This window comes from Halichoerus grypus, chromosome X, assembly GCF_964656455.1.
Source record: "Halichoerus grypus chromosome X, mHalGry1.hap1.1, whole genome shotgun sequence".
NCBI lineage: Eukaryota > Metazoa > Chordata > Mammalia > Carnivora > Phocidae > Halichoerus > Halichoerus grypus.
In genome coordinates, this window is record NC_135727.1 from 111926481 (window position 1) to 111946383 (window position 19903).

Sequence of the window (19903 nt, forward strand, 5' to 3'; positions counted from 1 at the left end):
CGGAGAAAGCGCGGGACGGATGGATGCCAAGGTTGAAAGTCTCCTTTAACCGATCAGAGCAAGTTTTATCATCCTGGAGACTGGAATATGTGAGCAAGCGACTAGGAGGTTTCCCGCTAGCAGGGAATAGGGAAAATCTTTATGTGGCTAAGGTGAATTTAGACGGACAGCAATCTTCATTCTGAACCGAGGTACGATACATTAACAGCCGCTCTCTGCTGCAGCCAGATTTAAAAAGAATCCTTTTCTCGGAAAAGCCCTAGCACATGCATATTTAAAGAGTCCTTTTAACACACAATGTTATTCGAGGGGAAATAACCTTAACAGAAACTGGGACGATTCTACATGGTTAAAATGCACAAGTCCATTTATCAGTGGCGCTTAGAATAGCTCCTTGGAAAAGAAAATGTTTATTAGAATCCAATTTTTCTCTATCTGTATTCTCCTCTTTAAAGAAAGTGCTGAGTTGTATATTAACACTTCAAGGTCTTGACTACTTTTTATCTTGAAAAAAAGAGAGAACATGTTTGTCATTCCAGGAGCATAATCAGTTGAGCCGGCACACAATGACATAGTTAATTCACCAACGGAATTTGTTGCCATAGCTCCAGGGAGGGACCGGGTAGATTAAACAATGGCCTTTTTCACGAGGGCAGCTTCCTCCACAACCTGCTTGTTCCCCACATCACAGGCCATCAGAGAGCCAGTCCAGAGCACAGCCGTTGTCAGTGAACAAGAGCCCAGAGAGGACAAGGGGAGGCCGGTGGTAAATAAAGCAAGAACACCCAGCACCTTGGATCTCTGCTTATTCAATCACTGGGACAAGACTAGCTCCTCTGAGCGTGTCTTCAAGCTTAACCTTTGGTCAAGTGCTCCGGTAAATCCAGAGAAGGACAGTTTCACCCTGTGACTCAAAAGAACTCCAAAGGGAAGAGAGGACCTCTAGATAACAGGGAAAGGAGATCAGGAGCAGACATGGTGGGCCACCAGGAAAGCACCACAGAAGGGGACGTCCGGGACAATGGCACTCCCACATTCTGGCGCAAGGTAACGGTAACGTACATGCTTTCTTAGTGATTTTTGCCTCTGAATATCAAAGTTGGTCCAAAAAGGGAAGTCATAGGTATCTGTGAGTGTAATGGACCTGTGCTAATTAATATAATCACACTCAAAATGGAAATAGTATCCTCTCCATCTTAAGGTGATAAAAAAGAAAAATTGTGACTCATCTTTCTTTATCCCCTGACTGAGTATGCAAGCTCCCTGGATAGAATTAGATGACAGGAACAGATTCTCTTTCTTAAAAAAAAGTCAAATCAGTCTGAGGAAATGTAGGTGGTTCAAGGCAAAGAATGATGCTGTGGGAGCCTGAGGGCTCTGGAGAAATGTTTTAACCAAGCAGTCATTATCCTATAAAATGAGAAATTTTCCTATTAGAAAAGTCACAAAAGCCTGACACCTATTTCTGAATTTCTTGGAATGCAATTATGACAGAAGTGAGACCACCACATATGGTCTTTTATTTTGGGGGTGGGGGAGTGCCCAGGGGAATGTGCATTTTAGTGGAGCCTTGTTAAACCAAATGAGTTCTAGATAGAAAAAGTTTAGGTGGTCGGATGAAATAGTAAGAAGATTTCAGATGATGTGAAGAAGAGATTAGGGCCAGGGGAAGCTTCCTGGCAATGATATGTTTCTGCCTCACAGTAAAGCTGGTTTCCCGCCACACCCCTGAAAGTGGTTTCTCAGGTCTCAGGACATCAGCTCTGCTCTTTCCTGTTTCAGCACTCTTTCAAAACCTCCCCATGCCCTTTAGAGTGCCTGTGGATGGCTGGTTAAAGCACCACATGCCTCACAAAGTAGTCTGGGCCCACAGCCACAGGAGCTTGAGCAACGTGACTGGTAGACCATTTCCCCCAGCTGGTCCCTTCCCCATTCATCTCAGTATTGTCTCTGATTTGGAAAAATGTATATATATATATAAAAAAGATTTTATTTATTTATTTGACAGAGAGAGACGCAGTGAGAGAGGGAATACAAGCAGGGGGAGTGGGAGAAGCAGGCTTCCCGTGGAGCAGGGAGCTCGATGCGTGGCTCGATCCCAGGACCCTGGGATCATGACCTGAGCCGAAGGCAGACGCTTAACGACTGAGCCACCCAGGTGCCCCAGAAAAATGTATATGTTGAGGACTCATGAGTTTTACCAGCTCATTTTGTTGAGTAAATGGGGGAATCAGGAGGCATTTTAGTCATTCATTTATTCATTCTTTCATGCCTCATTCTAAAAATAGATTTGAAATGGTATCAAAACAACTAGATTCAGTTCTTGACTGCTATGGATATTAAAAGTTGAGTTGATCTTTCTATGTCCTGTCATGTAGAATTAAATCTGTGCAAATAATCACTCTGTTCTCCCATACCTTTTGTGAATTGAAAAATAACCAAAGCCTTCTCATCTCATGGGTCTCCCAAGAGCATCACTTACTATAATAATGGCTGCAATTTGGGGTCACGTGGCTGGCTCAGTCAGTAGAGCATGTGACTCTTGATCTCAGGGTTGTGAGTTCGAGTTCCATGTTGGGTGTAGAGACTACTTACAAATGAAATCTTTAAAAAAAATAGTGGCTGCAATTTTTAGTCCTTAGTAGGTGACATGCCCTGTAGTAAGTACTTTATGTACCTTATTTCATGTGATTACGTCCAACAAAAGTGCTTAAGCTCCTAACTACCTACCTCTTCTGCTAATTTGTACCTGTTAAATGAGCTGGGTTTATTTAACCTCCTTGGGCAATCAAGATGTTAATTGTAACAATAACAAAGAAATGATTGCGTTGACATTTTAATCACCCTTTTTGGTTCTCAATGTACTTTACATACACAAGCTGACCTCAACTTTATAAATTTAACTTTCTGATTCCTACCGCTTTTGTGCACCATACACTGATACCCCCAAGCTAATGGTACTGCTTACCAGCCAATAGTTATAAACATTGTAATTAAATATTTTATCTGAACAGTGAGGATAATCCTGAATTTAATAATATTTATGAGCTCCCTAGGAATGCAAACTCCCTTTAAATGAGAGAGCTGGTTATTCATTTTCCACATATTTAACTTTGGTACTTGATTGACACTTATTTGGAAATCGGAGAATGCCTGAATACATCTCAATTCCTCTTACTCCAAATCCTGTGAGGTAGATATTATTTACGTTCTCATTTTCAAGTGAGAAAATTGAAACACACAAAATTTAAGTAAAATGCCCAAGTTAATAAGGGTACAGTACAGCTGGAATTCAGGGTCTTGGAATCCATTTTCACTTTCTCTTTACGCCTGCACTGTCAAATAAGGTAGCCACTAACTGCATATGGCTGTTTCAATTTAAATTTTAATTCGTTCAAATTAAATAAAATTTAAATTTTAGTTCCTCAGTGGTACTAGCCACATTTCAAGTGCTCAGTAGTCACATGCAACTAACTAGTGGCTGTGTTATTTGGGCAGCTAGAATATTACACCACTGCAGAAAGTTCTATTGGATAATACTGTTTTAAGTTGTAGTGTCGTCTTTTCGGTATGTTGACACGTCCTCAAAATATATTGCAGTTCTGTTATAATTAATAAGGATTTAATATTTTACAGTAAAATTTCATCCATTGGAAGTCTCCTCATTTGCATAGCACCAAGTTAATTTTGATCTGCAAATTAATAATATAGATAAGAGTCAAGGAGACATTAAATGCACTTCAGAGACCAAAGATTTTTAAGCACCATCAAATAACTCCAGAAGCACTCAGTTAGATGCAAGCAATTGATATGATAATTACACATCATTTTTATTTATTCATTAAAACAGGATCCCCTAAGGTGCCCTGGTAGGAAGTAATATGGTTAGCCTAGTTCTTTCTGGCAAACCTTCTGCTATTTCTAAATTCTATGTAAAATCATTTTATACTACTGATTTACCTTCCTCTCTTCCGTTGGGTCATTAAGGAAATTAGTAGCATAAAATACTATCACAATAAAAATTTTATGAGCTCAAGATCTAATTCTAAAACCCTTGCTTCTTCCACTCTATCCCAGGATACCCTGGAAGGAGTGCTCCGGTGGGCCCCTCATAGAGTCTGGAACACATGAGGGGTTCGATAAATATCTGTTGATTGACTGACAGACAGTTCTTTCAAGATGTCACTCATTGGGGTGAACTCCGATTTTCTATAGAGAATTCATGGATCAAAATGAAAACTCTCTCATTTCTTCTTTCCCCTTTACCAGTCTTCATTGGGAGATAAGGGCTTCCTATTTGTAAGGAAAGATGATTTCCAGGCATTTGGGGGTGGGGATGGGGGTGGGGGCTCAGTGCACTCTTGCCTGAGGATTTAGAACCAGATCTGTCAGCTCTTCTAGCAGGGAGAGCTACCTTCCCAGGGCACCAGTCATCGCGTAGGCCCATCAGTTCTTAAATACTAAGTGGAGCACATTTGCCAGGTACCGTCCTGTTTCTAGGTAATAGAAGAAGAGGCTTTTGCGTTACTTAGAGAAGAATGACGCTTGAATTTCTAAATCTTTAGCTGAGGTGGATTCTTGCAGCTTGCTTGAAGTGGTCCTACCAAAGGTGGATTCCTTTTCAGCAAAGACACAACTCAATGCCTCAGTTTAGCGGTAAGCTCCAAAGAATATGATTTGTCACTTCCTTGTCTTCGGTGAGGAAAATTTCTAGTGTGTAAGCCCTAAGCAAAGAAAGAAAAAAAATAATTGAAACAATATGAATGTAGATTGAATATGTAGTCTTTCTTTGGAAGGAATTAAACAATTTGGAACACGCCAAATTTCTGAAGTTTAGATATCTGAGCATCTTTTATTTTTTTTTAAGATTTTATTTATTTATTCATGAGAGACAGAGAGAGAGAGAGAGGCAGAGGGAGAAGCAGGCTCCCAAGGAGCAGGGAGCCCAATGCGGGACTTGATCCCAGTACGCTGGGATCATGACCTGAGCCAAAGGCAGACGCTTAACCATCTGAGCCAACCAGGCGCCCTATCTGAGCATCTTTTAAAGGCATTAAGGGAAAGTAGATAATACGTTTTTACTTTTTGTTCCAAAACACAATTAGAGCTTCTTTCCTCTCCTCCATCTGTAATTCCTTCACGTTACAGCAACAGGCATGTATTTGCACAACTTGCAGCTAACTCAACACAGTCTTTGTCTCCTTTGGAAACTATACGGTAGACTGATCCAAGGGTCCCACGTCCTGTTTACTCCAGTCAACAGATGTATAATCACCACCATGGACTGCTCTGCTGATAGTTCTCACCCTGAAAATTGATAGGTAGTGACAAGCTCCATGCCTGCTCCAATTGAATCTGGGCTTCTAGAGGACACTAATCTCTTTCCCTAAACAATACATGCCCACCCACTGGGGTCCTCGAAGCTGGCTTTGACTATTGGGCATCCTGGAAATCTTACAGCTCACCAGAATGGCTCAATTAGCACACAAAAAGATGCAGAGTGAGAGGTGATACCTGTGTCTGCTGAAACTGGGGTTCTTCTGGTCTTCCCAGTACTGGAAACTATGGGAAGAAAAAGGAATCTTACTGGTCTCTCTTATTTTTGTCCTTTATTCTCAGCGAGTTGGAGCTAGCTCTCACATGTCAGGGAGCAAAGGATATACAAGAACTGGCATAAAATTAATCTTGCCCCATTCTTGCAATGAGGACTTACAATGTGAGAACATACTCTTTATTTCAATCTCGCCCAGGTATTACAGCATTTCATTTAAAAAAAATTTTTTTTAAGATTTTATTTATTTATTTGACAGAGAGAGACACAGTGAGAGAGGGAACACAAGCAGGGGGAGTGGGAGAGGGAGAAGCAGGCTTCCCACTGAGCAGGGAGCCTGATGCGGGGCTCGATCCCAGGACCCTAGGATCATGACCTGAGTGGAAGGCAGACGCTTAACGACTGAGCCACCCAGGCGCCCCTCATTTTTTAAAATTTTTAAAATTTTTATTTTTTTAAAAGTAATCTCTATGCCCAACGTGGAGCTTGAACTCATAACCCCGAGATCAAGAGTCGCATGTTCTACCGACTGAGCCAGCCAGGTGCCTCTGTTTGGGCATTGTAAAGTTCTCTGACTTTTTCATGAACTAGAAATTTTCTCTCTCCTTCTCTCTCTCTCACACGCACACACATACATGCATGCACACATGTACACACAGATACACACATGGAAAGAGAAGAGAAAGGAAAAACAATGGAAAGTAAGACTCAGGATGAAAAGAAAAATAATATCTGCTTCAAATCTGTCTTCTTCTATTCCATTAAGTCTTAAAAGTACAGAAGAATTTAAATGTTAATTTTTTGAAAGCAAAGACGATATGATTAGATTTTAATAGTACCATCCTATTTATTAAAAAAAAAAATCAATCATTAAGTGCTTGGCCTACCTATATATTCTTGTTCTACATATTCTTTGAGAGTGCAGACTATCACATTCATCTTGGATGCATGGCTCCTGATGTACTGTAGATGCTTAGTAAATGTTTGTTGAATGAGTGAAAGGAAGTTAAATCCCTGTTTACTCTGTATCCTCCTTGCCCAGAGAAAATCCTGAGTTTGTTCATCTAAAGGCAACTCTAGGTTGTCCAGGAGAATGAATGAATTTCAACCCAGCCTCTGAGGCATGCATCATTGTTGGGTGGACTGACTTCAGCTTGACTCCAGCCTCTACACTGAGTGACTTTATCATTAACACCCGCAACAGAGATGTAGTGATCACTGTTTACAGGGCTCTCCACCCCAAATCCTGTCAGAATCCTAGGGCTGCTGTAGGTTTGTGATATCTGAAGGCCAGGTGGGATCTCTCAGAGATACCAGAGGTGACAGACTCCCTCTCTACCATTCTTCCTCAGCTTCCCCAGAGATGTGCAGAGCTGGATCAGCCTCCAAGAGAGATGGGTAAGACTTGTCCACAAATCTGTCCCATCAATTCTTCTCCATGCAGCTACTATACCTTTCCTTAAGATGGCAATTGAAGGACTTTTGTAAATATTGCACAAGGAATTCAGTACAAAAATGGAGAATTAATAAAAGAGCTTTGTAGGGTTTTCTCCGTTATACAAAGTAGGAGAGTTATAATTACCAGAAAGCACAGTAGAAGTCTTCTTACCACTTACAGTGGGGACCAGTAGGTTAGTTAACTGAAAAACAAAATGTTTCTAATAAAGACTTGTTTGAAAAAATGATTAATACATTAAATATTTTGCTTAAACTTAAAATAGGTATATTATTAATTGGCCAATCATTTAATTGGACCACTGATTAGAACTCTGTGTTGTCTTTTTTCATTAAGCATACACATATGCAATATCTATGATTTCTATTTTTGATTTATTCTAAATGAAGTGAAAACTCAAGATATTTTCAAAACACTGAGTATAGAATCCTAGATTTGGGGGGGATTTTGTTCCCTATCTTTTACAGTTGTCTTACCCTCACCTAATTCAACAGCAATTTTTAAAAGCTACACAGCTGTTTATCCTTTCAAAACAATTTAGTTTCTTTTTTTTTCAAGGATTTTATTTATTTATTTGACAGAGCTAGAGAGAGCACAAGTAGGCAGAGAGGCAGGCAGAGGGAGAGGGAGAAGCAGGCTCTCTGCCGAGCAGGGAGCCCGATGTGGGACTCGATCCCAGGACCCTGGGATCATGACCTGAGCTGAAGGCAGCCGCTTAACCAACTGAGCCACCCAGGCACCCAAAACAATTTAGTTTCTTAAAAATAACTCTTTTTTGCATCATTTTTATCAGTTTATGTAACATTAAATTAAATTGCAGTCACAATGGGCATAAATAGGTTTGGGGGAAAGTTCAGTTAACTCTTGGAAAATGTAAAACTCAACTGTTCAGAGCTAAAATACCCAGGCTTTTTCAAGAGTAACTTATTACTAGACAGAAGCATTCAGAGTGCTCTTAGGACCCTGAGGGAAATGGAGAGCCCTGGTTATTTCTGCAGGTCGGTTAACTTAGAGGTTGTTTAAGGGAATCACTCCTATTCTCTAGACAGAAAAGGTTAAAAACAATAGTAACCAGAGCAGGAAGGACATCTTTTTTGTGTTTGTCTTCCATGCTTCAGGGGTACTGCATTATTTAATGAGCACATCCTTTGTGATAGGCACTCAGGAGATTCAAAGAGACATTCTTTTATTTGTTTTTTTTTTATTTTAAGGATTTTATCTATTTGACACACAGAGAGAGCACAAGCAGGGGGAGTGGCAGGCAGAGGGAGAGGGAGAAGCAGGCTCCCCGCTGAGCAGGGAGCCCAATGCAAGGCTCAATCCCAGGACACTGGGATTGTGACCTGAGCCGAAGGCAGATGCTTAACCAACTGAGCCACCCAGGGGCCCCAAGAGCCATTCTTATAAAGATATAATCCACATCGTAAAGGGTATAATTCATTGTTTTTTTAGTATATTCACAGGGTTATACAAACTTCCACACAGTTTAATTTTAAGATTTTCATCATCCCCCCAAAAAACTGTACTCATTAGCAGTCCCTCCCCAGGCCCCTCAATATCCCTAGCACCAGGCAACCACTAATGTACTTTCTCTTATGTGGATTTGCCTGTTCCAGACATTTCACAGATGTGAAATCATACAATATGTGGTCTTTTGTGTCTGGTTTCTTTCACTTAGTTTATCTTTTCAAGGTTCATGCATGTTGTAGTGTGTTTCTGTATTTCATCCCTTTTTATGGCCAAATAATATCCCATTGTATGGATAGACCACTATTTGTTTCTCCATTGATCAAGCAGTGGACATTTGGGTTGTTTCCATTTCTTGGTTAGTATGAATAATGCTTATGACATTTGCATACAAGATTTTTATGAACATGAATTTCCTTTTTTAAAGAAGATTTATTTATTTATTTGAGAAAGAGAGTGCACATGCACGAGCACGGTGGGGAGGGGTGGAGGGAGAGAGAGAATCTCAAGCAGACTCCCCACTGAGTGTAGAGCCCAATGTGGGGCTCGATATCACAATGCTGAGATCAAGACCTGAGCTGAAATCAAGAGTCAGATGCTTAACTGAATGCACCATCCAGGCACCCTATGAACATATGTTTTCAATTCTCTTGGGTATACACCTAGGTGTGGAATTGTTGGGTCAAATGGTAACTCTATTTTTAACTTTCTTAAAAAAGATTTTTAAAATTTATTTATTTGAGAGAGAGAGAGAAGGAGAGAGAAGGAGCAGAGGGAAAGAGAATCTGAAGCAAGACTCCCCGCTGAGCACGGAGCTCAAGCTCACGACCCATGAGATCATGACCTGAGTCAAAATCACAAGTTGGATGTTTAACTGACTGAGCCACCCAGGCACCCTTCTATTTTTAACTTTTTGAGGAACTATCAAACTGTTTTCCAAAGAGACTGCACCGTGTAACATTCCCACCAGCCATGTATGAGGGTTCCAGTTTCTCCACATCCCCACCAACACTTGTTATTTTCCATTTTCAAAATCATAACCATCCTAGTGGGTGTGACGTGGTATCTCATTGTGGTTTTGATTTGTATTTCCGTAATGACTAATGAGGTTTAGCATTTTTTCACCTGTTTATTGGTCATTTGTGTATCTTCTTTGGAGAAATGTCTATTGAAATCCTTTCCCCATTTTGAATTGTGTTATTTGTTGCAAAGACCCATCTTTGCCTTAAAGCAAGGTTTCTCAACCTTGGCATTATGGACATTTTGAGCGGGATGATCTTTGTTGTGGGGGGCTTTACTGTGCACTATAGCATGCTTAGCAACATCCCTGGGCTCTACCCACCAGACGTCAGTAGCGCCCCCAAGTTCTGACAATCAAAACTGTCCGGGGGTGCCTGGTTGGCTCAGTCCGTAGAGCATGTGACTCTTGATCTCAGGGTTTTAAGTTCGAGACCCATCCTAGGTATAGAGATTATTTAAAAAATAAAATATTTAAAAAAACTGTCCAGACACTGCAAAATCCCTCTCGGGGGAGGGCACAAAATCTCCCCAAGAAAAGAACCACTGCTCTAAAAGACCCTCCTGTGCAGCTAAGAAACACTTACACAGAAACATAACTCAGTTTTAGTAGAGTGCTGGAGGCAGAAGCCTGTCTAAGTGGGTTCAGGATGATGTAAGAAAGTGGAGGGACCCAGGAGGTATGAACTGATCTTCCCAAGTCCGGTTGATGGGTTAATTAACAATATGAGAAACAAAATCAAGGTCACAAATGAGAATTACATAACATTATGAGATAATGATGTGATATCATAACACCAAAGGAGTTGCAAGTTTGTATATGAAAGTATCAAAAGTGTGGTACATCTAGAACTAGAAGTTTTATGAGAAGGTGAATTTACTGTGAGCTGGTCTCTGGAAGGAGTGTCATCCCTTGATGGTCCTAGGCATGAAGCATAAATGGCTGTTAGGTGGCCTTTCCCTAGTAGCCCTTGGCTTCATTTCTCCTGTTAGTCTCATCTCTTGGTGGAGATGTGTGCACGTCTGTCTCAGACAGAGATTGCTGGGGTGCAAGGAACAGTACCCACTAAGTTAGCTTTTTCTTTAAAAAAAAAAAGATTTTATTTATTTTAGAGAGTGAGAGTGAGAGCAAGCACATGAGCAGGGGGGAGGGGTAGAGGGAGAGGGAGAAGCAGACTCCCCGCTGAGCAGGGAGCCCGATGTGGGACTCGATCCCAGGATCCCGGGATCACTACCTGAGCCAAAGGCAGACACTTAACAGACTGAGCCACCCAGGCACCCTAAGCTAGCTTTCTCATTGGGGGGAATGCAAAGGCCTATCTAATAGAATCCACAGAAAGCTGAAAAGCAGGTCTCAGCAAGGAAAGGAACCAGAGCAGCTTGAGGAGACCTCAGAAAGGGTTCTTTGCAGACATATTTACTTTAATCCCCTGACCTACTCAGTCTCCATCTCTTAGTTCTAATTCCTGAAAGAGGGAATCTGAGGATCTGGGAAACCACTGAATCATGGCCATGGCTTGGCTTCTTAATCAGGTGTCCCAACCCAATTCCCTGGGCTGTGGGGTGGGGTAGTTTTCACAGAAGGGGTAGAGTGGGTTGAGGGAGCGATAAAATAAAAGGAGCTACCTCATTGATCCTTAAGCCATTCTACCACCTGTATAGATTTTTTCCCCCACTTTTTGTCTTCTCAAACATTTTTGCCCCATTGCTCCATGAAACACACAACACATCTCACAGAAATGGCCTTGCTATTGTTTGCCAGTTGAACACAGTTACCACCATTTACCTATGGCTTTGTGGTCTTGATGTCAAGTATCTTGAGTTTATTATTATTTTTATTATTATTTAATAATCTCTACACCCAATGTGGGGCTCGAACTCACGACCCATGATCAAGAGTCACATGCTCTACCGACTGAGACAGCCAGGTGCCCCAAGTATCTTGACTTTAAAAGGGGGATGTGGGGGGCGCCTGGGTGGCTCAGTCATTAAGCGTCTGCCTTTGGCTCAGGTCATGATCCCAGGGTCCTGGGATCGAGCCCCGCATCGGGCTCCCTGCTCCGTGGGAAGCCTGCTTCTCCCTCTCACACTCCCCCTGCTTGTGTTCCCTCTCTCGCTGTGTCTCTGTCAAATAAATAAATAAAATCTTTAAAAAAAGGGGGGGATATGGGATGGGGGGCAAATTACCCATAATATTTTCTATTTAATAATGACATGGTAGGCAGGTGTCATTGAAACTAAGATGAACTATTTTAACAAGAAAAATATATCTGTTTTGGGAGCAATGTCTGAATCCCCTTCATCCCAATCCTCCCCCATTGGCGTCACAGTTGGGAATAAAAACTACTAAGCTGTTAAGAGGTGGTACATCCTTCCCACTAGTTAATAAAGTGATGCCCTGCCTTCACAGCCTATTAATTAAGAAGGTAATCAGTGCATGCTTCAAGTTTGCTATTTGAAACTCAAAGGCAATAAAATCAGAACACTACTCAGATTTTTTTTCTCATAAAGAAATGAATAACAAATTAGGGCCACAGAGCTAGAGTAATCACATTTTGAATGATTTCTCCTGAGCATGCCTTTAATAACCTGTATGTGTTGGATAAGAAGAACAAAGAAAGGTAAAGTTAATTATCTAGGAAAAGCTTCATCAAGGAGTTTTGGTCACTTTAGCCCAGGGTTTCTCAACCTTGGTACTAATGATATTTGGGGCCAGATAATTCTTCGTCGTGGGGAGCAATCTTGTGCATATAGTGGAATGTTTAGCGGCATCCCTGGTCTCTAACCAGTATATGCTAGTAGAAGTGCCCCACCCAAGTCTTAACAAACAAAAATGTTTCCAGACATTGTTAAATGTCCTCTGTGGGGCAAAATGACCCTGGGATTAAGAACTAATGAATTGGGGTGCCTGGGTGGCTCAGTCGGTTAAGCGTCTGACTATTTTTTTTTTTTTAAGATTTTATTTATTTATTTGACAGAGAGAGACACAGCGAGAGAGGGAACACAAGCAGGGGGAGTGCGAGAGGGAGAAGCAGGCTTCTCTCGGAGCTGGGAGCCCGATGTGGGGCTCGATCCCAGGACCCTGGGATCATGACCTGAGCCGAAGGCAGACACTCAACAACTGAGCCACCCAGGAGCCCAAGCGTCGGGTGACCTGTGACTTCGGCTCAGGTCATGATCTCGGGGTTGTGAGATCAAGCGCAAAGTCATGCTCTGCGCTCCGTGCGGAGTCTGCTTGAGATTCTCTCCCTCTCCCTCTGCCCCCCCTCACTCGCCTGCGCGCATGCTCTCACTCTCTCTGAAATAAATAAATAAAATCTTAAAAAAAGAACTAACAAATTAACTACATACATTCCTTCATACTCCCCATCCCTCCAGGGTCCCTCTAGAGTTTGTTGTTTTAAGCCCTTTGAACCAAACATTTTATACCAGGACCATTTACATTTTCCAGGGAATTATTTGAAAAGAAACTTGTCCAGGTGACAAGAAGGGCTCTTTGCATTTCTGTATTGAAGAGTAGCAAACAAAAAGAACAAAGGATGTCTAATAAACGTATTTAGGTAAAACACTCAGCTAAATACTTATATTTAATCCCTACGAAACCCTCAGGGGCATAATTAGCCTTATTTTATTGGTGAGGAAACTGAGGTTTAAAGAGGTTAGGTAATTTGCTTAAGAACACGCAGTTTGTAATTTAGTGGTGGAACTAGAAGTCTGATGGCAAATTTGTGCCTATTTGCATATTGCTTCATTATAAGCAGTTCAAGTGTTAGACATCTAATAAAGCAAGGTGACCTTTTTTTTTAGTTTATCTATTTATTTTAAATTTTTACTTAAATTCTAGTTAGTTAACATACAGTGCAATATTGCTTTCAGGAGTAGAATTTAGTGATTCATCACCTACTATAACATCCAGGGTTCATCACAACAAGTACCCTCCTTAATACCCATCACCCATTTACCTCATCCCCCCACCCGCCTCACTCCATCAACCCTCAGTTTGTTCTCTATCATTAAGAGTCTCTTATGGTTTCTTTCCCTCTCTCTCTCTCTCTCTCTCTTCTTTTTTTACCTTTTGAAAAAATACACAGCTTTTGGGGTGCCTGGCTGGCTCAGTTGGTAGAGCATGCAACTCCTGATCTTGGGGTCGTGAGTTCAAGCCCCACGTTGGGTGTGGAGCCTACTTTAAAAAATTTAAAACATTAAAAATACAGCTTTTATTAGGGATAGTTTCAAACATATGCAAAATTAGACAAAACGGTGTCTTCCCATTTCTGCTGTTCACGTACTCGTCATGTAGCTTCAACAACGATCAACTCAGGACCAATATTGTTGCCTGTAGCACTTTTCAGCCTTGGCATTATTGACATTTGGGGCTGGATAATTGTTCTGTGTATTATGTGCATCCAGTACACACACAAGGCAAGGCAAGACCAAAACTGAGTTCTGGCTGATTTGACCGGTAAAAGTATATTAAATTGCTTTTGGATTCAGACAATTTATTACTTACTTAGTGAAAGACATGTAGCCATTGGTGCCAGCCCGTAGTCCTTGTCCCACACACCAAGGACAGCACTAAAACAAAAGAGGCCAGATGACCTCTAGACTCCTGTTGCTGAGGAGTGCAGTGTAGATGGCAACTAACTGGTTTTCTCCTCTGCAGTGCTATACAGAGGGGGGCAGGGCAGGAAGCCCCATACCGCAACAGAACCCAAGAGGCGATTAGAAACTACCTCATGAGGGGCACCTGGATGGCTCAGTCAGTTAAGAATCCAGCTCTTGTTTTCAGCTCAGGTCATGATCTCAGGGTCATGGGATCGAGCCCCGTGTTGGGCTCTGTGCTGGGCATGGAGCCTGCTGAAGATTCCTCTCTCCCTCTGCCCCTTCCCCCTGTGCACTCTCTCTCTCTTTCCAAAATAAATTTAAAAATCTTAAAAAAAAAAGAAACTGTCTCATTAAAATCTCATAGTGGAGATAGGGAGGCAAGTGGGAGGTGGCCTCCAAACAACCCCTAACAGGCCTCCTGCCTCTCACATTCTAAGAAGATCACAGGACATTCTGCCAACACTCAGATGAGCTGCAGTTCAAGTCTTTGCCAATGTGAGCTATGTGGACACATTCAAGGTTGTCAGGTTGTCAGGTTGTCAGGGCAGAGCCAGTTCCCCACAGTGGAGGGCTGATTCTGTGCACTGTAGGAAGCTTAGCAGTAGATGACTGCAGCATCACCCCACCCCCAAGATGCGACAACCAAAAATGACTCCAGACATTGCCAAATGTACATTGGAAGACCAAGTTCCACCCAGTTGAGAACCACTCATCTAGAGCCCTAACCACTCCCCACACCCACACAGTATACTTCATCTGCAGATACTTCACTGTATATTTCTTTTTTCTTTTTTCTTTTTTTAAAGAAGAAGCAGGCTCCTTGCAGGGAGCCTGACGTGGGGCTTGATCCCAGGAACCTGGGATCATGACCTGAGCTGAAGGCAGACACTTAACTGACTGAGCCACCCAGGTGCCCCTTCACTGTATATTTCTAAAATAAAGTTTAAAGAAACATAAACAAGATATCATTACACCTGAAACGTTTAATAATAATTCTTTTATGGCATCCAGAAACTGTTCAGATTTCCTTTTTTTTAAAAGATTTTATTTATTTTATTATTTTAGAGAGAGTGTGCATGCAAGTGGGGGGAGGTGCAGAAGGAGAGGCAGAGAATCTCAAGCAGATGCTGTGCTCAGTGCAGAGCCCCACGCGACGCTCAATTTCTCTACCCTGAGATCATGACCTGAGCCGAAACCAAGAGTTGGACGCTTAACCAACTGAGCCACCCAGGCGTCCTGAAACTGGTCAAATTTCTAATTGTTTCATACATGTTGTAATTTTTTTACAGTGTTTTGGATTAGGATCCTAATAATATGGGGTATACATCACATTGCTGTGATTACTGTCTTTTAGATTTCATCTAGTCCATAGGTTTCTTGCAATTTTTTGGTTGCAGAAACTAAGTTTGTCTGATAGAGCTTCCTATAATCTGGATTTTGCTGATTGCATCCCTGTGATGTTAAGCTACTCCTTTATCCCTTCTGAATTTCCCATAAATTGGTCTCAGATCAAGAGGGGTGATCGAGGGGCGCCTGGGTGGCTCAGTCGTTGGGCATCTGCCTTCTGCTCAGGTCATGATCCCAGGGTCCTGGGATTGAGCCCCGCATCGGGCTCCCAGCTCGGCGGGAAGCCTGCTTCTCCCTCTCCCACTCCCCGTGCTTGTGTTCCCTCTCTCGCTGTGTCTCTCTCTGTCATAAATAAATAAAATCTAAAAAAAAAAAAAAAAAGAGGGGTGATCGAAGCCAGGTTCTGTTTGCTTGACAAACTATTTGATGGGTGGTATATGGACTTCTTTCTCTCAGGCGTATATAATATTTGTGGTTGCTTGTCTTTTTGTCATGTTGGCCGTTGTTGATGCTCAGTACCTAGATCCAGTCATTCATTAGGGCTTATCAAATAGGGAGAGTCCCATCCATGATGTTCTTTATTACCTTCATTACTCATTCTAAGATGATACACTTCTCCTTACTACTTGGTCACTTAGAAGTACGTTTGAATAGAAAAGGTAAGAGGGGCGCCTGAGTGGCTCAGTCATTAAGTGTCTGCCTTCGGCTTAGGTCATGATTCCCCGGTGCTGGGATCGAGCCCCGCGTTGGGCTCCCTGCTCGCAGGGAGGCCTGCTTCTCCCTCTCCCATTCTCCCTGCTTGTGTTCCCTCTCTTGCTGTCTCTCTGTCAAGTAAATAAATAAAATCTTTTTAAAAAGAAGTAAGATAGATGCCTGATTCTTTCCCTCTGACTTCCAGTTTTCCAAATAATGCATGTAATCTCTTGCATTCAACAATGCAGACAATTGAGGTTTTGGTTTGTTTGGGATTTTGTTCAATAGTATTATGAATGGGTAGATTTATTTTTTTTAAAAGATTTATTTATTTATTTTGGGGGGGTGGAGGGAGAAGAACAAGCAGATTTTGCGCTGAGCACAGAGCCCAACACAGGGCTTGATCTCAAAACCCCGAGATCATGACCTGAGCTGAAATCAAGATTCGGTCCCTTAACTGTCTGAGCCACCCAGGTGCCCCTGAACAGGTAGATTTAAACATATTTGATGGATCTCAATCCACTGCAGTTCTCATCCTTACTGATGTGTAAACATTTCATCTTTGGCTGACTAGAGTCTCTCCAAGTTGACTCCTGAGTCCTTTTGACAATTTCTGTCCTTTCTGAAAAAAGGATAATAAAACTTATATATTCACATCAGTATTTTTATCTTCAGTTTTGCTCTACAATAGTGTTACTCAAAGTGTGGGCCTCAGGCAGCACCTATACCAGCTGGAGAGAAAATCAAGTTGATGGGCCTTCCTGGCCTGCTGAATTAGAATCTCTGGGAACATGGCCTGGGAAACTAGTTTAACTAATTCTCTGGGTGATTCTTATGCACATTGAAATATGAGAACCTCTGCTCTAAAGAACTGACCTTAGAGCCTTGGGACCACCTTCCTCACTTAAGATCTCTAGCTCTTCAGGAATTTCTTGCCAGAGTAGGTCACCTTTCTGTTCTTGCTGGATGTCAACAGAGGACACAATCATCCTCGAGGGTTATTTCCAATATTTTTGAAACAACCTAAAGCCAACTGATAGTTTGATAGGTGAATGGTAAATCTGGAAATCTGGTTAATACCTCTTTGGATCAAAAAAAATACTGATTTGATTATATAAAAATTGATTTTCTTATTTTTAAGATTTTATTTTTATGTAATCTCTACACCCAATGTGGGGCTCAAACTCACAACCTGGAGATCAAGAGCTGCATGCTCTACCACTCCAAAAACTGATTTTCATAAGTCGCCTTATAAAATTGCCACGATGAAAATTTCAGAAGAGTTATTCCAAAAATGTCTTGAGCAATGATAGTATTAATATATTGCTAAGGACTGCCATGGTTTAATGCGGATGGTTTTATTGCTTTTGGATTCCCACAGTTGAGTAGTGTGCTGCAGTTATCCAGGCTACTTTGCAGAAATAAAGGATTATTTTTCTTTGGAAGTGTTCTTATCTCATGCTTGCTTACTTACTTACTGAAGAGTATTTATTCTTGTTGCAAGAATGGGCTTCTGTGGAAGCACATTGACTGTATATAGTTACTGTCAAGACCCATTACTGAGTCATTCCACAGAGCCCCTCACCTGGCACTTAGAGTAGGTGTTTAAAATGATTGCTTTTGGGGGTGCCTGGGTGGCTCAGTCAGTTGAGTGTCCAACTCTTGCTTTCAGCTCAGGTCATAATCTCAGGGTTGTGGGATCCAGCCAGCGTCGGGCTCTACGCTCAGTGGGGAGTCTGCTAGAGATTCTCTCCCTCTCCCTCTCCTCCTGCTCATGCACGCTCTCTCTCTCTAAAAATAAATAAATAAATCTTTAATATGATTGCTTTTGGACATATTGAATGTTTTTACATAGCCGCCTTCTTGGGATACAGGAACTAATAGGGTTTATTTCTTTCGATGCAAACAAAATAGACAATTCTTGGAAAAAAAGAGAGACTAATAGTTGAGGGTCAAAATCTATGTCTTTTTTAAAGATGTATTTATTTATTTTAGAGAGAGCGCAAGTGGGGAGAGGGGCAGAAGGAGTGGGAGAGGGAGAGAAGCAGACTCCCCACTGAGCACAGAGCCCAACACGGGTGTCAATCTCACAACCTTAAGATCATGACCTGGGCCAAAATCAAGAGTCAGATGCTTAAGCGACTGAGCCACCCAGGCGCCCCCAAACCTATGTTTTAATAAAGTCTCTCATCATCTCTGCTTAACTTTGTCTCTGTGGTTCTCAACTTTTTTTTGGTTCTGTATTTTTAGAAGTCCTGATCCTGCAGCCCAGGCTGATAAGGGCAGAATCTCTGGGGAGTGGGGACCAGGCTTCTGTGGTTTTGAAAGCTCCCCAGGTGATTGTCATGTGCAGCCAAGGCTGAGAATTTTGCGAAGTGAAGCAGAGAGGGTGAGAAACTTGATTAAGACATGAAATGAGACCCCTAAAGTGTCAGGCTCTCTTTTTTCAAGAATAAGATAGTGGATATACTGGTAGGCTGTTGGAAAGCTCGTTTCTCACTGGCACCACCTGATATTATTCAGAGATTAACATTTCACCCACAGAGAAGATGACCTGGTGAGTCCACTCCTGTCTGTATTCTGGAGGAAGAACCCACCTGATACTACTTTTGGGAAGATTTATTAGAGCATGTGGAGACATCATCTTGAATGAGTGTTTCCTGATGACATCCTCCCCTGGCACCTACTGAATGAGTCAAATATGAGATTTGTAGGGGCTTAATAAAAGGTTTTATCTAGCTAGGTTGTATCATTAAATGGCAAACTAAGTGAAAAGCTTTCAACATGAAGGCTATCCAAAGAGAGCAAAGTGAGCAGAGCATGGGAAATGTTGAGCTACAGACGCGGCATACGATGAACAGGGGCTTTGAAGTCCAATAGGCGTGAGTTTGAAACTCAGCTCTGCCAAGCTCTGTGACCTTAGGCAAATTACTTAACCTCTCTATGCACGGATTCTTACCTGCAAAGCTGGCAGAGCACCTGTGCCTGACACAAAGCAGGGTTTTACAAATGAATGTTTTAAAATTACAGGCAATGTACTGTTCCAATATATGGAGGTGAGATACCTGGTCCAGCTGATGCTAAGGAACGTGTGGTAGGCAGAAGAATGGCCCCCCAGAGAGGTCTACATCTTAATTCCTAGAACCTGGGAACCTGTAACTATCTTACTTGACACGGCAAAAGGGATTTTGCAGATGTGATGAAGTTAAAGATCTTGAGATGCAGGAGATTATCCCGGATTATCCAAATGCCCAGTGTAATCACAAGGTCCTTCTAAGTGAAAGGAGCAGGCAGGGGAGAGAGAGATGTGACTGTTGAAGCAGAGGTTGCAGTGATGCAGTTACTGGCTTGGGAGACGGAAGGGAGGGCTGTGAGCCAAGGAATGCGGGCAGCTCTAGCAGCTGGAGGAGGCAAGGGAATGGACTTTCCGCTGGAGCCTCCAGAAGAAACGCGGTCTTGCTGATACATGGATTTTAGTCCACTGAGACCCATCTCAGACTTCTGACCCCCAGAACTAAGATAATGTATCTGTGTTGTTTCAAGCCACGACATTTGTGGTCAACTGTTACAAGCAGCGATAGGAAACTAATACAGAAGATGAAACCAAATCTCTCTTTTTTGAAGATTTTAAGTAATCTCTACACCCAATGTGGGGCTCAAACTCATAACCCCAAGATCAAGAGGCTCACTCTCCACCGACGGAGCCAGTCAGGTGCCCCCAGACCAAATCTCTCTTTGGGCATTCAAAGATTCTGGGTGCAGGTTTT

General features: G+C 42.1%; 1 protein-coding gene across 1 annotated transcript in view; it reads left to right on the forward strand.

Annotated features, from left to right (window-relative positions):
• Positions 1–690: 690 nt before the first annotated feature.
• The window catches only part of PCYT1B (phosphate cytidylyltransferase 1B, choline), a 139755-nt gene continuing 120542 nt past the window's right edge, over positions 691–19903 (forward strand). Inside the window, exon 1 of the mRNA XM_078064723.1 lies at positions 691–1047. Coding sequence (XP_077920849.1) covers positions 976–1047 — 72 coding nt within the window. The 5' untranslated portion in view covers positions 691–975. The remainder of the gene's footprint in view (positions 1048–19903) is intronic.